Source organism: Echiichthys vipera (assembly GCF_963691815.1).
Source record: "Echiichthys vipera genome assembly, chromosome: 21".
Lineage (NCBI taxonomy): Eukaryota > Metazoa > Chordata > Actinopteri > Perciformes > Trachinidae > Echiichthys > Echiichthys vipera.
Window position 1 is genome coordinate 778009 of NC_139846.1, and position 19281 is coordinate 797289.

Sequence of the window (19281 nt, forward strand, 5' to 3'; positions counted from 1 at the left end):
TATTTGCCTTTTCTGCAAATATCACATCCATAAGGTTAGAGTGCTTCAGTTCATTTAATGTCCATATGTTTTGTATTGAATTACAATATCTCCTAACCCTCTGTTTAGTAACAAACAAGGAAGCTAACTGGTAAAATAATAATATGCAATGTAATTATATTTACACTGTAGCTATGATATGTGCTTAAATTTTCATCAGAACATAAAAACTTATTTTGTTTCCTACTGATTTTGCTGCTAACATTTTTACAATTCAAGTCCAGTAAATATGCAACACTTTAATTTAAATTTGAGTTGAGGAATGCAACTAAGTACATTTACTCAGGTAGGTACTTGCACCTGAGTATTTCAATGTTATGCTACTTTATACTTCTACTCCACTAGATTTATTAAAAACCATTAATTACTTTGTTGATTCAGATTATTTATACATAATACAAATAAATTAATACGTTGTTATGTATATTAGGTTAAGCTACTAGCCCCACTTTTACTAGCTGCAATATTTAAGTGGTGAATACATTCATGCTTAAGTAAAGGAACATTCACTAAAAAGTATTAATACAAGTGAATACAATGCAAAATAAAAAACACCCCAAAAACTAAATTAATGTTCCGTCAATTGATTAATTTACTGATCATTTCGGCTGTACTCGTATAAAATTTTAGCGAGTTTACTTTACAAAAACACAGCATAGTTTATAAACTCTTATATTTTTATGCAAAAAGAAAATCATTTGTAAAGTAACTCAAGCTGTCAGATAAATTTAGGGGAGTAAAACAAGTAAAATTTCTGTCTGAAATGTAGAGGAGTAGAAGTATAATGGGGCAGGATAAGAAAAGAAAAGTACAAATACTTCAAATTTGTACTTAAGTACATTACTACTAGATAGGAGCAAATATAGCTACTAAGTTACATTCCATCACCGTTTTAGAACGCAGGACTTTTACTTGTAATAGAGTATTCTTAAACTGTGGTATAAATATTTCTACTTTGATTAATTGATTAATTGAAATGTTTATTTTAAATATGCAAATAAAAAAAATAAAAAAATAAAAATAGTAAAAATCATGAAGCAAAATAATTTTACCGTAAGATGCATACAAAAAACATAACAAATAGAAAAACACATACAAGAATAATTCCAGCAAAAAATAAAATTCACATATTCGAAGGGGGATAATACTTCTCTCCTCTATGTCTGTATCATTTATGTCTCATCAATGCATGTTACTAATTCAACTTCTTCCCCGGAGTTGTTTGTGCTTTGTCGTCTCGCAGGTCTCTGCTGATCGTGGTGGTGCCTGCTGCCGTGGTCCTGCATGAGGCTTCCTGGTACTATTAGAATCTATAACCTTAGATGTGCTTGTTTTTACTATTCTGCTGTATTAACTGCCATAACATATAAGTCATATTCACATTACTATAGATATTATTATAGTTACTGGAAGTGTGTCTGTCTCTGTCTTTGTGTCTGTCTTTGTCTTTCTATCCATCTGTCCGTCTTTTCTCTCTTTCTCGCTCCTTTTCTTCCGCCCCAACCAGTCAAGACAGATGGCCGTCTTCCACAGAGCTGGATCTGTCTGAAGTTCCTGCCTGTAATTGGGAAGGTTTTCGTTGCCACCGTACCCTATGGGGGAATTGTTGGGTCTATGTAAATCATAAATAAGTCATAGGGTGTGGTCTTGACCTTGTTTGTAAGGTGTCCTGAGAGGACTTTTGTTATGATTTGGCACTATAAATAAAATTGAATTGAATTGAATTGAAGTATTACATATTAATCCCACCCCATCTCCATGATTAGTAGTATTTAATTATTTATGGTATATTTATAAAAAAATAAATACTACATATATGTACATATATAATTTCTAGTATCCACCAGTTATCCTAACGTTATAAAAAGATGTACACTGATTTTAGCCTATTTAGCGTTACTTTAAGTACACAAAGTATCTTTCCTTCCTTGGCCATCAAAACATCTCAAGGCAGAATGCGTCACGTGAGCATTCCTTGTGTCCTGATTGGCTGGGAAAAGGCCATGGCGTGACGCTGATTGGTCAGAAATCTGAGAGCTGTGGAACTGACCAACCGCATTCCAGCGCGAGCCGGGTATAAAGAGCGCGATGTAAACAAAGGAGACAGTTGAACGGCAGCGACCCAGCCTAGGGTGATAGTTCTCTGGATGAGCTTCTGTCGACTAACGCGTCCGGACCAGAGGCTGACTGCGGGGGAAAGGCCACTCTGAAACGAATGAAGAAACTCCTAATCTTTCACTTCACATACAGAGGACTTCTAACGAGAGGAAAAAAGAGTAAAAGAAGAAAATGGGTTACAAATTACGAAAAGCCGAGCCCAGAGACGTGCCTGATATATTACGACTGGTAAAGGTAGGACCATAACACACCAGAAAGGAATGGCACTATAAATAAAATTGAATTGAATTGAACCAGAAATGTCCTTAAATTGTGTTATTTAACGGTCGGGTCGCCCCCGGTTTCAACTAGCTAAATGTTTACATGGTAGCCATATATTTGCAAAACTATCGCGAGGCTTTATTCCCGATCACCTATTTAACCATAACCACTTGGTTTTTATGCCGAAAATTAATCGTCTTATTATAACCATTTGATTTAAATGCCTAACATTAAACACATTTGAGGTTAATGCCTAACCCTAAGCATCTAATCTTACAAAACTCGCGAGACTTTAGCAAATATTGGGTTACCATCTAGTTAGTCAGGTTTACCTGCCCATGAACTCTATTGTAACGACGATATTTAAAGTCAGACGACGCCTTAAAAAAACGATGAATCAACCGTGTAATTGTGACAAAGTCACCGGTGGAAAATGTCCGGTGGATGCTGGGAGTGTGAGATTAGTGACGGTGGCCTTTGTTTACCACCAGACGACTCACATCCGGTCTGACTCTCTCTAAATAGGGCCAGTCTTACCTTCAGTTTATGTGCTTATCAAGGTCAAAGCTGGTAAAGCTTGTTACAGTTGTATAACTACTGACCTGACATGAATAAATCAACTAGTGAGTATTTTCGTAATTGTTTTGAGGAATATAGTCTGTAAAATATCAAAAATACCACAACACCCAAGAATGGACTTAAATCCATTATTCTGTTGGACCAACAGTCAACAAAAACACATCTTTTCAGTTTAAAATGATGTTATTAGTATGGTTCTTTTAAAATGAATGTTTGCCTATTTATCAGTATCGGATGTTTTTGAACTTCATTTAAAAAAAGAACTCCCCAGTACGCAAGAGAAGAAATTTGTTTTCTTGTTTCAGGAACTTGCAAAGTACGAAGAGATGGAGCACCAGGTGACACTGACTGAAAAACGTCAGTTTCTATCCATCATATTTGTACACATTTTTATATATATATATATATATATATATATACACACACACACACACACACACAAGTTACTGTGGTTCTTCTTCTTGTGCTGAATGATTTGATTTCATTGCAGAACTCCTTGAGGATGGATTTGGTGACACCCCGTTTTACCATTGCATCATCGCTGAAATCCAAGGAGAGAACAGCAGTGATGGTGAGAGACCACCACGCCCCAACCTCCCTCAGGGATCAAGTTAAACTTTATTGTCCCTGTGGGGAAATTTGGCTTGAGCACAGTGCATGACTGCTGCATAAAGAACTTACTTTACAGGTGTTAAAAACAAAACAAACAGGAAGGCAAATGTTCGAACAACAACATGGCTCGACTCAACCTCAAGGTTCAGGGTCAAGGGTTCAAACTTAAATGGGTTACGTGACACTGATCGATTGATTTTTTTGGGGATTTTTGACGGATATGAATGTTGTTGTGCTTTTTTTGGGTGTCTTTTGTCTGCACTTTGTGTTTTGGACATTCACATCTTCACAAAGTGAAACAGACGTTTCTATAATGAGCTCATCTCCCAGAATGCCATTCCAGAGTCTGAGCTCATGTTGGTGTGCTTCCACCGTCTGCACAGACCTACAGCGTTAACCGAAAAGCTATACAGCATGTGCTTCCTGTTTTTGTAAAGTAACCACAGATATCCTCACAACCGAGGTGTGTTTTAAAGAGTGATATGCTCAACTGCATCTGTTTCTGCAGACTCCGATGTAATGCACACAGCTGGTTTAATTCAGGAACATGACGTACAGCTTCACACTGCATCAGAAAATCTATTTTAATATTTGTTAAAAGTCAAATGAGTATTTGTTAACTTGGCTCACTGTGCTAACAGCCTGCAGTTGTTGACAAAACATGGCCAAGAAGTTGTTGTTTTTTGAGTGTGTGTGTGTATATAAGAACATTTCTACCGTGAACAAAATCTGAAATTTGCACAAAACATTCTCAGAAATGACAAGAATTTGCCCAGTGGGAGAATTCAAACGCAGAAGCTGCAGAAGAGGATGGGGATAAGATAAAATGTATAATACAAAAAGTCAAAAGCTCTGAAATATTTTATATATATATATAGATATATAGATATATATATATAACGGCCTCCTTGATCTAAATCCGAGTGGTCGTCAGTTATTAGACTTCTGTGCTAGTCACGGATTATCTATAACTAACACCATGTTCGAACATAAGGATGCTCATAAGTGTACGTGGTACCAGAGCACCCTAGGCCAAAGGTCGATGATCGATTTTTGTGATCGTATCATCTGATCTGAGGCCGTATGTTTTGGACACTCGAGTGAAGAGAGGGGCAGAGCTGTCAACTGATCACCATCTGGTGATGAGTTGGATCAGAGGATGGAGGAAGATTCTGGACAGACCAGGTAAACCCAAACGAGTAGTGCGGGTGACCTGGGAACGTCTGGTGGAGGCTCCTGTCCGAGAGATCTTCAACTCACACCTCCGGCGGAGCTTTTCTGGCATCCCTGTGGAGGTTGGGGGCATTGAACCAGAGTGGGCAATAATCAAAGCTTCCATTGCTGAAGCTGCAGCGGTGAGCTGTGGCCTCAAGGTCTTAGCTGCCTCAAGGGGCGGTAACCCTCGAACACCGTGGTGGACAACGGTGGTCAGGGAAGCTGTCCGACCGAAGAAGGAGGCTTTCCGGGATAGGCTATCCCAGATGACTCCGGAGGCAGTTGCAAGGTACCGACAGGCCAGAAGGGCTGCAGCCTCTGCTGTGTCAGAGGCAAAGCAGCAGGTGTGGGGAAAAGGACGGGACGCTGGTGACCTCAGCCGATGAGGTAGTCGGGCGGTGGAAGGAGCACTTTGAGGAACTCCTTAATCTGACTAACACGCCCTCTTTTGTAGAGGCAGAGCTGGAGGCTGACGGGGAATGATTGTCAATATCCCTGGCGGAAGTCACTGAGGTAGTCAAACAATTCCACAGTGGCAAAGCCCCAGGGGTTGATGAGATTCGTCCAGAAATGCTGAAAGCTTTGGGTTTGGAGGGGCTGTCTTGGTTTACACGCCTCTTCAACATTGGGTGGAAGTCTGGGACAGTGCCAAGGGAGTGGCAGACCGGGGTGGTGGTTCCTCTTTTTTTAAAGGGGGACCAGAGGGTGTGTGCCAATTACAGGGGTATCACACTACTCAGCCTCCCTGGTAAAGTCTACTCCAAGGTGCTGGAAAGGAGGGTTCGTCCTATAATTGAACCTCAGATTGAAGAGGAACAATGTGGATTCCGTCCTGGACGTGGAACAACTGACCAGCTCTTCATTATCGCAAGGATCCTGGAGGGGGCCTGGGAGTATGCTCAACCAGTCTACATGTGTTTTGTGGATCTGGAGAAGGCATATGACCGGGTCCCTCGGGAGATACTGTGGGAGGTGCTGCGGGAGTATAGGGTGAGGGGGTCACTTCTGTGGGCCATCTAATCTCTGTACACCCAAAGTGAGAGCTGTGTCCGGATCCTCTGCAGTAAGTCGGATTCGTTCCCAGTGGGGGTTGGCCTCCGCCAGGGGTGCGCTTTGTCACCAATCCTGTTCGTGATTTTCATGGACAGGATATCAAGGCGTAGTCGTTGTGGGGAGGGGTTGCAGTTCGGTGGGCTGAGGATCTCGTCTCTGCTTTTCGCAGATGATGTGGTCCTGATGGCATCGTCGGTCAGTGACCTTCAGCACTCACTGGATCGGTTCGCAGCCGAGTGTTAAACGGCTGGGAATCTGAGGCCATGGCTCTCAGCAGGAAACCGGTGGATTGCTTACTCCAGGTAGGGAATGAGTCCTTACCCCATGTGAAGGAGTTCAAGTACCTCAGGATCATGTTCACGAGTGAGGGGACGATGGAGCGTGAGTTTGGCCGGAGAATTGGAGCAGCGGGGGCGGTGTTGCAGTCGCTCTACCGCACCGTTGTGACGAAAAGAGAGCTGAGTCGGAACGGAAAGCTCTCGATCTACCGGTCAATCTTCGTTCCTTCCCTCACCTATGGTCATGAAAGCTGGGTCATGACCGAAAGAACGAGGTCGCGGGTACAAGCGGCCGAAATGGGTTTTCTCATGAGGTTGGCTGGAGTCTCCCTCAGAGATAGGGTGATGAGTTCAGCCATCCGTGAGGAACTCAGAGTAGAGCCGCTGCTCCTTTGCGTTGAAAGGAGCCAGTTGAGGTGGTTCGGGCATCTAGTAAGGATGCCCCTGGGCGCCTCCCTAGGGATGTGTTCCAGGCACGTCCAGCTGGGAGGAGGCCTCGGGGAAGACCCAGGACTAGGTGGAGAGATTATATCTCCACACTGGCCTGGGAACGCCTCGGGATCCCCCAGTTAGAGCTGGTTAATGTGGCCCGGGAAAGGGAAGTTTGTGGTCCCCTGCTAAAGCTGCTGCCCCCGCGACCCGACCCCGGATAAGTGGATGAAGATGAGATGAGATGTGTGTGAAACAGACGTTTCTATAATGAGCTCATCTCCCAGAATGAGGAGACAAGATTTAATGCAACTCTGAAGCCTTGGAGTAAACAAAGGTGATCAGAGGCAGCTATAGTGTGTGTGTGTGTGCAGGATAAATACAGGCATGGAAGTGAAATAACATATTAATTTCATGGTTGTGTCCCTGTAGAGCCGAAGGTGGTGGGTTTTGTCATGTACTACTTCACCTATGACCCCTGGGTTGGCAAACAGCTGTACCTGGAGGAGTTCTACGTGATGGACGAGTACAGAGGTAAACAAACACATCTAGTAGTGTCCACATTAATCAATAAAGTTGCTCAGCTGCTTCTTTATTAATAATGAGCTCTTTCTTTTCTCCTCAGGACTGGGCATCGGTTCAGGGCTCCTGCGCCACCTCAGTGATGTGAGTGTGTTTACTTAACTGAAACTCTTACTGTCAGAACAGAATGAATGATTTTACAATGTTAATGATCCTGCTATGACATTATGTTCAACACAACACAAACGTGTAGTCTAGAAGAACGCCCCACAAACACAGGAACAGCGGAGGACATGGAAGGGATCGTGATCTAGAGACAAACCTTGTTTCAGACGCTCATGAGTCTCGGACCAGTTGGTGCTTTGCAGCGTGCGTCTGCAATGTTTCAGCTCCCCCGTATCCTCTGACGATTTAGTACTAAAAACAAGCATCAAGTATGATACTGTCTAATACTTTTTAAAAGCAAAAAAATAGCAAGGCGAGCCGAACATTGCCGTGGAAAATATGAGCAAACGTTGCAAGTAAGATTACAGGAATGTCTATAGTAATATCCAACATATTTGTGAATTAGGGTACACAACCACTGCGTAGTTTATGAACCTAAAAATAAGTTTTGGAATTTGTTTGGATAATGTTAAAAAATTAAAATAAATGTTTTCTTTAACTTGGGTAAAACTGGCATCTACTGCTCTCTCTCGGCTCCCGTCCCCCCCACTTTTCATTCGCTCAAGACAGATGCCGTAGACATGTATTCATGCAAAGAACTTTTAAGAAAAAAAACGCTGAAAGACATTACACAAGGACCTCATGTATGAATTTATTTTTATATGCAAATATTTATGGTTTTGCAAATTTGTTTTATTCAGGGATGTTCAACATTTTTTCCCCTCCCTAGAGGCAGTGGGGCACTTTTTTATTTCCAAAAAGGGAAAGCTAATTTTGCACTTTATCCATTTCTCTTTTATGAGGATAGTGCAACCCTTTATTTCTTTCTTTATATTTAACAAATGAAGTTTGGTGAAACTGTGAAAGTTTGGCATTTCTCCGTTAATAGTTTCTCAAGAAAAAAAACTCTCCATGGCTTATTTGATGTATGTAAATGCAGAAAAAGACCACAAGCTCACTTTGCGCAGGAATTGCACTTTAAAGCACATTTTTGACAGTTGAGATATGGATGTAAAATACGTTTTTCTTATTCAAAGTTCTAGTCTTGTATTTTAATTTGCTCAGTAACTGAGACGTAATAATCAGAATATTAATTTGATCAAAGCCATAAATCTGTTCTACAACACTACTGTGCTTTTGTTTTTTGCTGAATCAATGAAAGATCATCAGTCAAACGAGAATAATCACAATCTTTCAGCGGTTTTTGTTTTTTTCATTTTGCTTTCAAAGACTTTATTTTAGTGGAGGAAACCAAGTTGTCAAGTGTTGGTGTTGCACTTCTTTTACAGAAAGCTTTCTTTATCAACTGGAGATGTGGAGTTTGAAAGCTGCAGGGCATTAAAAATCTAAGGTGGCATTATGGGAAATGTAGGATGTAGTGTTTTTGGAGCTTCCCTCAACTTGAACTCCTGTGTCTCGCTCTCCTCCAGCTGGCGATGAAGACACGCTGCACCGGCATGATGTTTGTCGTCGCAGAGAACAATGAGCCGTCCGTCCAGTTCTACAAGCGGCGCGGCGCCGAGGACCTCTCTCAGGAGGAGGGCTGGAGGCTCTTCAGATTCGACAAACCCAGCCTCGTCAAGATGGGCACTCCAGCGGAGGAATGATGGAGATCCAGCGCACGTCGGGGGACGAGGTGAGAAGACATGGGAGTCTGACCTGAGATGAAGAGTCTGGCTGCTCTTTTGTGACGAGTCATGTTATTGAATCCGATCTCGTCGCCGCCGTAGCTCTCAAGAGTAACATGGTGGTGGCGCGGCAGCAGCCGGCTCAGGGATTGGTTGGCCTCTCTGCGTCGTCTCTCCAGTCAGACGAGGTTCAACTGTTTAAAAAAGGGGAAGTGTGTGTAATCACAGTGATGTTTGTAGTTCATCATCTTAATAAGTTGTGTGTCTGATGATAATATGTCACTCTGAATCATTTGTGTTTGGTTTAATCTTTCATTATCTGGTAGTTTTGGTGCATTTGATGTGCAGTAAATAAACAAATCTTATCACGTGTGCAAGTGGTCTCATCCTTTCCTTTCCTGACTGGTGACGTGTGCGATTCCATTTTTTGGCGTTGTCAGCGGTGTCTGGAGCAGGCTGACGTCAGTTTGAGAACAGTCTGACTGAAACAAGAAAAGGATGTCTGTAAATGACTTGTTGAAAATTAATAAACACCTACTTAATTATTTAAAGTGTGCATACATTTTTCGGGACACCCTGTATATAGCTGTGTTTCCACCAGGTCTCGGACAGATGTAAACACTACGTTTACGATTTTCCCTCTGGATTTTGGTTCATCGCAGAAAACAAAAGCTTATGATACTTTCACATTTTGTTCTACAAGATAATCTTAACAAATGAACCACATTTTTTGTGGGGGGGGTGATATTTTTGCTTCCAAAGGATTTCTTTTGTACGGTGTTTGGAGTCTCATCTAGCCACTTTCCTATTTTAATTTATTTTTGAAGAGTCATACAAGCTTCAAAGTGTGTGGTGGATTTACTCGTAGAACAAAACGTTGAACTCTCTGGAGCTTGTCTTAAATACAGATGTGATTTCAGCCATTTACCCAAAAACCCGTCAAAGGAAGAGTTATTTCCGGGACTCATAGGACTCATTCTGCATTTCCACCAAAACACCACCTTTTTAGAAGTAAAATAAAGTGAAAGAATGCAGTATTTCCCTTTAACAAATATTAACAAAAGAATGAGGACTTCCCTGCCTCATAATTATGAGCAGCGTGTAGTTTCACATCTACTCACAGAGGCTGAAAACAAACTGAACTTCAATGAAATGAAGAATTGAAAGTTGTATAATTTGATGCTGTGAAACTAATGGAGACTCAGTTTGAAGTCCCCAGACATTGAAACGGTAAAACACAGAAACTGTAAAATGATCGAGGATTGGCTTGATCCGTTTATATTTACTTTAATGACAGCACAAACATCTAAACAAACCGGCATAAGAAAAACGTCTTCCCTAACCAAGGAAACAAGACATTAACTGCTCTGCAATACAATGTTACAGTTGCTGTGGCAACATTAGTTTCATATATAAACTATATATGACATCTCCCCCTTTTAAGTTATTGAAGAAATGAAGTCCTTCTTTTCCCCAATCCCCCCAAAGGCTGTATGGTCGACACATCAGTGTCTGTCTACTGGACAAGCCTGTTGACTGGTCCGCACAGTTGTCCAGCTCTGGGTCCATATTGTCCTAATGTCTGTGCAGGGGTGTGTGTATGAGGCTTGTGACTTCCTTCGGACTAGAAGAAACAGTTGCTGGCTGGGAAATGACTCCTGTACTCTCAGCTGATGAATTTAGGGTGTCTTGGGCAGGCTGTGAAGACAGATCTGCCCGGAGATGGCGGCAGTTCACCCTTAAAACTGCTCCCTGTGGTGTGTTGATGAGTCACACACTCTTTTGAAACGACCGCTGGGGTCACCCAGGCCTTTTCCTGATCCAACTTGGTGAGGACTGTGTCTCCAGGTCGTAGTGGTGGAAGAGCTCTGGCTCCATGTCTGATTATAGTAGAAAGCTTGTTTTGCATTCTCACCAGCATCTTTCTGTTTAACAGTCTTTCTGTTGGGCCATTTAGGTTGAAGATTTTTCTCTAATGTGGGGAGTGTTGTTCTGATCTTTCTTCCCATTAATAGCTCTGCTGGACTGACTCCTGTGGTGGCACAGGGAGCTAATCTGTAGCACATGAGGGCTATTACTGGGTCTTGTCGGAGGATTCTCTTCCCAGTCTGTACTGCTCTCTGACCATTTCCTCGAGGATGGTGAGGACTAGACGTGATGTGCTTGAAGTCAAGCTGTCTTGCCAGCTCCTGGAATTCTGCGCTGGAGAATTGAGAACCATTGTCACTCACCACCTCATCTGGGATCCCAAACCTTGCAAAGATTGCTTTAAGTCTCTGAATGACTTGAGCACTTGTAATGGATGACAGATGCAGCACCACGAGGAACTGCAAGTAATAATCTGATATTACTAGTTAGTTGTTTTGGTTGTGCTTACAGAGGTCAAGAGCTATTCTTTTCCATGGATGCTCAGGCAGAGGTGTAGAGATGAGTGGCTCTTTTTGGTGGGCCCACTTTTGCTCTTGGCATGAGTGGCTTGACATCACTGTGTTCTTGAGTTCTGTAGAAAGTCCTGGCCACCAAACCCAAGATTTCGCTCTGTCTCTACACTTTGATAGCCCCTGATGTCCATCATGTATTTTCTGTTGGATGTCAGCTCTCTGTGACAGTGGAATGACGACTCTGCTTCCATGTAGGAGCAAACCATCAGCCTTCGATAGCTTATTTTTCACCTTCATGTATGCTCTGCTGTTTGGTGGTACATTTCCACTGTATTCTGGCTATCTGCTTCTTATGATCTGATAACAGACTGCAGCTCGCTGTAAGCTGCAGTGGCCATTTTGAAGCTTTCCATCCTGCTTGGAGATGCTGGGATGCCTTGTACCAATGAAGCTACATAACACTCCACCTCGCTGTGTGTGTCAATCTCTTCTTTTGTGTAAGTTTGTGGGCTTTGGGACACGGCATCAGTGACATGGAGAGTTTTTCCTGGCACATATACAGCAACTGGTTTGTACCTCATAAGCCGCATTAGGAGACGCTGACATATCAAAGGAACATTATCGAGGCTCTGGCTGTTGATGAGCGGCACCACTGGCTTATGTTTAGTCTCAAGCCTGAATTCATCTAGGCCACACAGATACTTATCAGACTTTTCACAAGCCCACATGCCAGCTAAACACTCCTTCTCCATCTTGGCATAGAGTGTTTCAGCTTCTGAGAGACGCCTGGAGCAGTAGGCTACTGGCTTCCACTCTTCTCCGTGGAGCTGAAGCAGCACAGCTCCTAGTCCGTAACTACTGCCGTCTGCAGATACAGCTGTAGGCCTTGTGGCATCATAAAAGGAGGTGCTTTAGTCAGCATTCTTTTAATGTCCTCAAAAGACGACTGCTGCGAGTATCCCCAGGTCCAGATGTTCTTAAGCAGCTCATGCAACGGCTGTTCCACCAGTGCAAGGGCTGGGACAAACCTCCCCAGGTAATTCACCATGCCAAGGACTCTTTTTAGCTCCTGCACATTTTCAGGCGAGGACAGCTGGTCTATGGCTTCCACTTTGTCAGGGTCAGGTCTGACCCCTGACTGGTCGATGAGATGACCCAGGAAGTGTAGCTCTGCCTGAGGGAGCAATTCTCCTTGAGTTTCAACCCTGCCAACTCAACACGCTGCAGCACCTTCTCGAGTCAAGCATTATGTTGCTCCATCGAGGTCCCATAGATTAGGATGTCATCCATGAAGACTGCCACGCCTTCCAGTCCTTCTAGAGCAGCGGTGTCAAACTCTTATTCACAGTGGGCCAAATTTAAAAACTGGGCCAAACTCAATATCTATAAAAAAAATAAATTAAAAAAACTGCAAATGTGCATGTTTTCCCTTCTCTCCAGATGTGTAATGTGGAACCTTTTCAGTGCATGTCCTTGTTCTTGTCGTGGTGTTTCTTATGTTTGATTCTTTGGTTACAGCCACGGTGGCTCTGCAGACGAGACAAACAGCTCTTTACCTTCAGAAACAGATAATCTGTCTCCCACCTGTGCTGAAAGCTCCTGTTTTCCATCTTTCTTCTGGTCGTTTTTGGGGAGGGATGGATTAAGTTTGTCTGAAGAGACTGGTACTATGGATGCTCATGTTTGTTAACAGAAAAGTAGACGTGTATGTGCTTTATACTCGCGGGCCAGCTCTTGTAAAACCTTGATATGATCTTGCGGGCCAAATATAATTACACCGCGGGCCAGATTTGGCCCACGGGCCTGAGTTTGACACCCCTGTTCTAGAGTCTCCAGAATCTTTCACTGGAAGATTTCTGGTGCACTTGTTATTCTGAAAGGTAATCTTTTGAAACAGTATCTGCCAAATGGTGTTATGAATGTTGTCAGTTTGCAGCTGTCTGGATGCACAGGGATCTGCCAGAATTCACTGGCAGCATCAAGGGAAGAAAACACAGTTGCACCGCTCAGCCTGGCTGTTATCTCGTCTGAGGTTGGTGGGATGTAGCATTCTCTTTTGACTGACTCATTTAGTTTTGTCAGGTCAACGCAGATTTTGGGCTGTGCCTGTGTTCTTCTTCTCCACACCATTCATTAGGTTGTGTCACCGCTCGATGACACCATCCTTCTCCATCCTCTGTATTTCCACTTCCACCTTCTGTAACATGGGAAAGGGCAAACAGCGTGCAGTGTGCACAACATATGGTACAGTATCATCTCTTAACTGGATTTGGACTGGTTCAGATTTTAGAGTACCATGCTTACTGTGGGTTAGATGGCTGGTGATGCATTTTAGCTCATCTACTCGCCTCACCAGGTTCATCCTTACTGACAGAGTCGGCTGAGGAGATTGCTGACTCTACGTCCACATACTACGTAGGCTGTGAAATGATAATCTTTCTTGTGACTGTCTGTTGCATTAAAGTGGCCCAGACACAGCAGCTCACCTCCTGGGCTGTCCAGAGGAATGTCAGGTGGCTCCAGTGTTCTCTCAGGGGTGAGTGTGTGAAACGTGTCCTCACTTAGGACTGTGACATCATCTCCCGTGTCAATCTTAAATTCTACTGGAGAGGAATCAACTCGTAGTTGCACAGTCCACTGATCCCTTTTCTCATTAGCATCACACACTGAACCCAGAAAATAAGAGGTCTGCTCATCTCTCTTAGTCTCTGTGACCTCATTCACTGACCTGCCTGTGACAGTTGTGGCAGGTAGCAGCTCCCTGAACCTCTCTGTCGGCTTGTCAAACGTAAAGTTTTTGTGAGGGTTAAACTTAGCCATTTCTTTTCTTCTTGCCGTCTGTCTTAATTTATCTGTTGCTCCTTCGTTGAACTTACTTCTGACACCATGTAAAATGATTGAGGGTTGGCTTGATTTGTTTATATTCACTTTAAAGACAGCACTAACATCAAAACAGACCGGCATAAGAAAAGCATATTTGTAACCAAGGCAACAAGACATTAACTGCTGTGTGTTAGAATGTTAACGTTACTGTGGCAACATTAGTTTTATCTATAAACTATATATATGACAGAAACAGTGTGTTGTTCCTGAACGCGCCTTTCACAAAGAAAGCCTCCAGATGCTGTGCCCATCGCTCACGTGCAGTACTTGGTGAGAACAAGTGTGATTTCACAAAGTGTTAAAGAAGATTTGAGGAACTTTGTGTTCTCTGTCGACTCCAGTGTGTGGGTTTTCCAGACGGTTCCCCTTGACATAAATACGTTAACATTTTTCAAAAAGCTGAGGTGGTTGTTTTTAGAGGTTAGTTGGTCGTCACATGCTTTTTAAAAAGCTTTTAATCAGCATTCAAGTGTTTCGAACGGAAAAGAGGGATATTCATTAGAGCAGCACTCACATTCATCCGTGATATCTGTATGAGGAAGTGCTGTAGGACATGACCTCTGCACACATGATCAGTCCGTAGAACAAACAGCCCCCAGCCTGTTTGTTTAACACACTCTTGTTTTACAGATACCTTAAGGCCGCAGAGGTCGGGATTAACCGATTTTGCGGGGTAATAACATCGTGGAGATAATCCTCTGTCATTTTAGGCTAGAGTCCAGATACAGGCACACTTCCATAAAAATAGATAGATAGATAGATATCACCATGAAACTTCCCCAGTTCATTACTGACATTAACATTATTATTTTATGTATTACAAGTTTTCTGAAATGGGATATTTAAATATGCAAATGAGGCACTATCTAATGTAATATGAGCTCATTTTCACACATTTCCAGAACATAAATGTGAACAGCAGTTTCAAAACTCTTGTTTCATTTTGTTGAATGGCCTTTAGTATTATTGTATTGTTAACAACAAAATTAGAAAAAAACAAACAATTTAAGGAAAATTTAAAACACTTCAAAGGGGAATTAACATATTATAATATGTTATAATACAAGAATAAATAAGCAGGGCGGCCAACATTTGAGAGTGTGCGACTGAATTTTACATCTGGTTGCGCTCACTCTATAGTATAAAACTCTTACCTGCAGAGAGGAGATGGAGTATGGAACAATGAAGTAAAATGATTTACTAATATAACAGTTAAGTAAAATGATGATTTACTAATATAACAGTTAAATAAATGATTTACTAATATGAGTTAAGTAAAATGATGATTTACTAATATAACAGTAAAATAAATTATGATTTACTAATATAACAGTTCAGTAAAATTATGATTTACTAATATAACAGTTCAGTAAAATTATGATTTACTAATATAACAGTTCAGTAAGCAGTAATATGCTCAGTTGGCTGTTTAGGAAAAATAAACAACAAAGGTAAGAAGAGTAAATGATTCCATGTTTAGTACTTTTTGACTGATAAGGTGAACCTATGAAGTTGTGATTAATGGTGGCATGGTATGAGTTGCATACGGGCAAAAAAACAACACTTTTGTGTGTCCCCCAATCCTGGCATCGAATCTGCAGCCCTTGAAATTAGATTAATTGCATGATATTCACATAACTTTTCACTGTGGAAATTTTGAATAAAACACCTTTGGATATATAATGAAAATAAGAAGAAGAATTCATTTATTAATCTCTGCAAGGGGAAATTACATTTTTTCACTCTGTTAATATTCAGGTTACACACACACACAGGCCAGAATACACGCACATGCACAAACAGGACCTTTATTCATATTTATTTAGTTTTCTGACGACTTGGCTGTTGTTGGGTGTATAAGTGAGGGACAGGAGGAGTAGTACTGAGACAGCACTGGTAAAAATTACTAACGACCTTCTTATAGCTTCAGACAAAGGACTTGTCTCTGTACTTGTCTTACTAGATCTTAGTGCGGCCTTCGACACCATTGACCATCACATCCTGCTACAGAGACTTGAGCATCTAATTGGCATTAAAGGAACCACACTGAGCTGGTTTAAGTCTTATTTATCAGATATATCTCAGTTTGTACATGTTAATGACAAATCCTCCATTCACACTAAAGTCAGTCACGGAGTCCCACAGGGTTCTGTCCTTGGGCCGATTCTATTCACCTTATATATGCTTCCCTTAGGAAATATTATAAGGAAGCACTCCATAAACTTTCATTGTTATGCTGATGATACACAATTATATTTGTCGATCAAACCAGAAGAAACCCATCAGTTAGATAAACTTCAAATGTGCATTAAGGAAATAAAAAGCTGGATGACCTGCAATTTTCTGATGTTAAACTCAGATAAAACTGAAGTCATTGTACTTGGCCCCAAAGGCCTCCGAAACTCAATAGCTAAAGACATGGTTAATCTGGATGATGTTGTGTTGTGCTCCAGCACCACAGTAAGGAATCTGGGTGTTATTTCTGATCAGGATTTGTCCTTCGATTCTCACATAAAATTTACAACAAGGATGGCATATTTTCACCTGCGTAATATTGCGAAAATTAGGAACATTGTGTCTGAGAAAGATGCAGAAAAACTAGTCCATGCATTTGTTACTTCTAGGCTGGACTACTGCAACTCCTCATTATCAGGCTGCTCCAATAAGTCTGTTAAGAGTCTCCAGCTGGTCCAAAATGCTGCAGCTCATGTACTAACTAAAACAAATCGAAGAGAACATATTTCTCCTGTATTAGCTTCTTTGCACTGGCTACCTGTAAAATCTAGAATAGAATTTAAAATCCTTCTCCTTACCTACAAAGCTCTTATTGGTCAGGCTCCGTCGTATCTTAAAGAGCTCATAGTACCGTATTACCCGACTAGATCACTGCGCTCTGAGAATGCAGGGCTACTTGTCGTTCCTAGAGTCTCCAAAAGTAGAATGGGAGGCAGAGCCTTCAGCTACCAAGCTCCTCTCCTGTGGAACCAACTCCCAAGTGTTATTCGGAATACAGACACTGTCCCCTTATTTAAGAGTAAACTTAAAACTTTCCTTTTTGATAAATCTTACAGCTAGGGCTTACGAGCACTTAGCAATGTTGTTATTTTTAAGCTGATTTTGTTCTGCTTAATTATGCTGCTATAGGCCTAGTCTGCCAGGGGATAATACTTTTCCAGATACTCTGAGCTTCTCTCCTCTCTGTTTGTATCATTCATGTCTCATCAATGCATGTTACTAATTCAGCTTCTTCCCCGGAGTTGTTTGTGCTTTGTCGTCTCGCAGGTCTCTGCTGATCGTGGTGGTGCCTGCTGCCGTGGTCGTGCATGACGCTTCCTGCTAATATATTATATATTATAATCTATAACCTTAGCTGTGCTTGTTTCTACTATTCTGCTGTATTAACTGCCATAACATAAAAGTCATATTCACATTACTATAGATATTATTATAGTTACTGTAAGTGTGTCTGTCTCTGTCATTGTGTCTGTCTTTGTCTTTCTCTGTCCATCTTTTCTCTCTCCTTTTCTTCCTCCCCAACCGGTCAAGACAGATGGCCGTCCTCCACAGAGCTGGGTCTGTCTGACGTTCCTGCCTGTAATAGGGAAAGTTTTCGTTGCCACCGTACTCTACGGGGGAATTGTTGGGTCTTTGTTTAACATAGAGTGTGGTCTTTACCTAGTCTGTAAAGTTTCCTGAGATAACTTCTGTTATGATTTGGCACTATAAATAAAATTGAATTGAATTGAATAGTACAGGGCACTGGTAGACAACTTTGTGAAGTGGACTGGACAGAATCACCTGCGGCTGAACATCAGCAAGACCAGAGATGGTGATAGATTTCAGGAAGAAGAGGAAGACGGCTTTCCAACCTCTGTGCATTCTGGGAAAGGATATGGAGGCGGTGGAGGATTACAAGACCTGGGTGTTACCATGCACCACAGACTGGACTGGAGATCTAACACTGAAGCTGTTTACAAGAAGGGGATGAGCAGACTTTACTTCCTGAGGAAACTGAGATCCATCAATGTGTGCAGCAAGATGTTGGAGATTGTTGGAAGTCTGTGGTGGCCAGTGTACTTTTCTTTGCTGTGGTTTGTTGGGGAAGCAGCATTGGAGCCAGCGACACCAACAGACTCAACAAACTGATCAGGAAGGCTGGCTCTGTGATTGGCTGCAAACATGACACTCTGGAGACTGTGGTGGAGAGGAGGACACTGACAAGTGTGAGTTGGAGAGATGGATAACATTTTTTTCAGACAGCGGAGCACCTTCTCCAGAAGGCTGCTTCAGCTTTGCTGTCGTAGCAATAGATACATTAAATCTTTCCTGCCACAATCCATCACTTTATATAATAACTCTCTCACCTAAGCCTGACAGAGAACTTTTGCCTCTCTACTTTTTTGTTGTATATATTATTGTTATAGTATATTTTGCATATTTTGTTTTGTTGTATATATTATTTACTGTTAATAGCACACTGTGCACTGTATATATACACTATGTATATATTGGATTCTATGTATGTTATGTACAAAGTGTTTTATTTGCTGACCCACTACTGCTGTAACAAAATAATTTCCCAGTCTGGGATCATTAAAGTAATTCTATTCTATTCTATTTATACATGCAATTAATGGAGAGATGTCAGAGCGAAGGGGCTGCCAAATAGATTGGCGCCCTGAGCAGTTGGGGGTTCGGTGCCTTGCTCAACAGCACCTCGGCAGTGCCCATATTATATTAAATATCAAAATAAAACTGTCTGTTTCCAATTGTTCAATTCAGGTGCATTCTAGATGTCCTCCGGGATCTTCTCACAAACTTACAGAACTTTTCACTGTGGAATATCAGAATGAATGCCCTTGGATAGCTCCTGTACAGTAAAAACATGAATTAAAATGAATCTGTTTCCAATCACTAATTCTGAATGTATAGTATATTTTTTTCATATTGTACTGTCATGACAGCGACGGTGCTGTCCATTACCTTCTGTGTTGCATCTTCAAAAGTGCACAATACAAGGTGATAAATCCTGCATCTATTATCAAAGTATTAATTATTAATACAGTGAAAATTTGTAGGAATTTGAATATTTAGTTAGCATGTTGATGTACATGTAGA

General features: G+C 41.7%; 1 protein-coding gene across 1 annotated transcript; it reads left to right on the plus strand.

The window, feature by feature from the left end:
- Positions 1-2160: 2160 nt before the first annotated feature.
- On the plus strand, positions 2161-9437 carry LOC310963049 (diamine acetyltransferase 1-like). The gene is made up of 6 exons (XM_083935696.1): positions 2161-2391; positions 3303-3354; positions 3488-3568; positions 7017-7118; positions 7210-7250; positions 8702-9437. Exons 1-6 carry the CDS (start codon positions 2329-2331, stop codon positions 8876-8878), a joined length of 516 nt encoding a protein of 171 aa, XP_083791822.1. The 5' UTR covers positions 2161-2328; the 3' UTR covers positions 8879-9437.
- The last annotated feature ends 9844 nt before the right edge of the window (positions 9438-19281 follow it).

Excerpts from the sequence above, each read along its gene's own strand:
- LOC310963049 (XM_083935696.1), top strand. The coding sequence starts at position 2,329 with ATGGGTTACAAATTACGAAAAGCCGAGCCCAGAGACGTGCCTGATATA. Across the intron at positions 3,355-3,487 it reads GGTGACACTGACTGAAAAAC|AACTCCTTGAGGATGGATTT; the intron begins GTCAGTTTCTAT and ends ATTTCATTGCAG. Across the intron at positions 3,569-7,016 it reads AGGAGAGAACAGCAGTGATG|AGCCGAAGGTGGTGGGTTTT; the intron begins GTGAGAGACCAC and ends GTGTCCCTGTAG.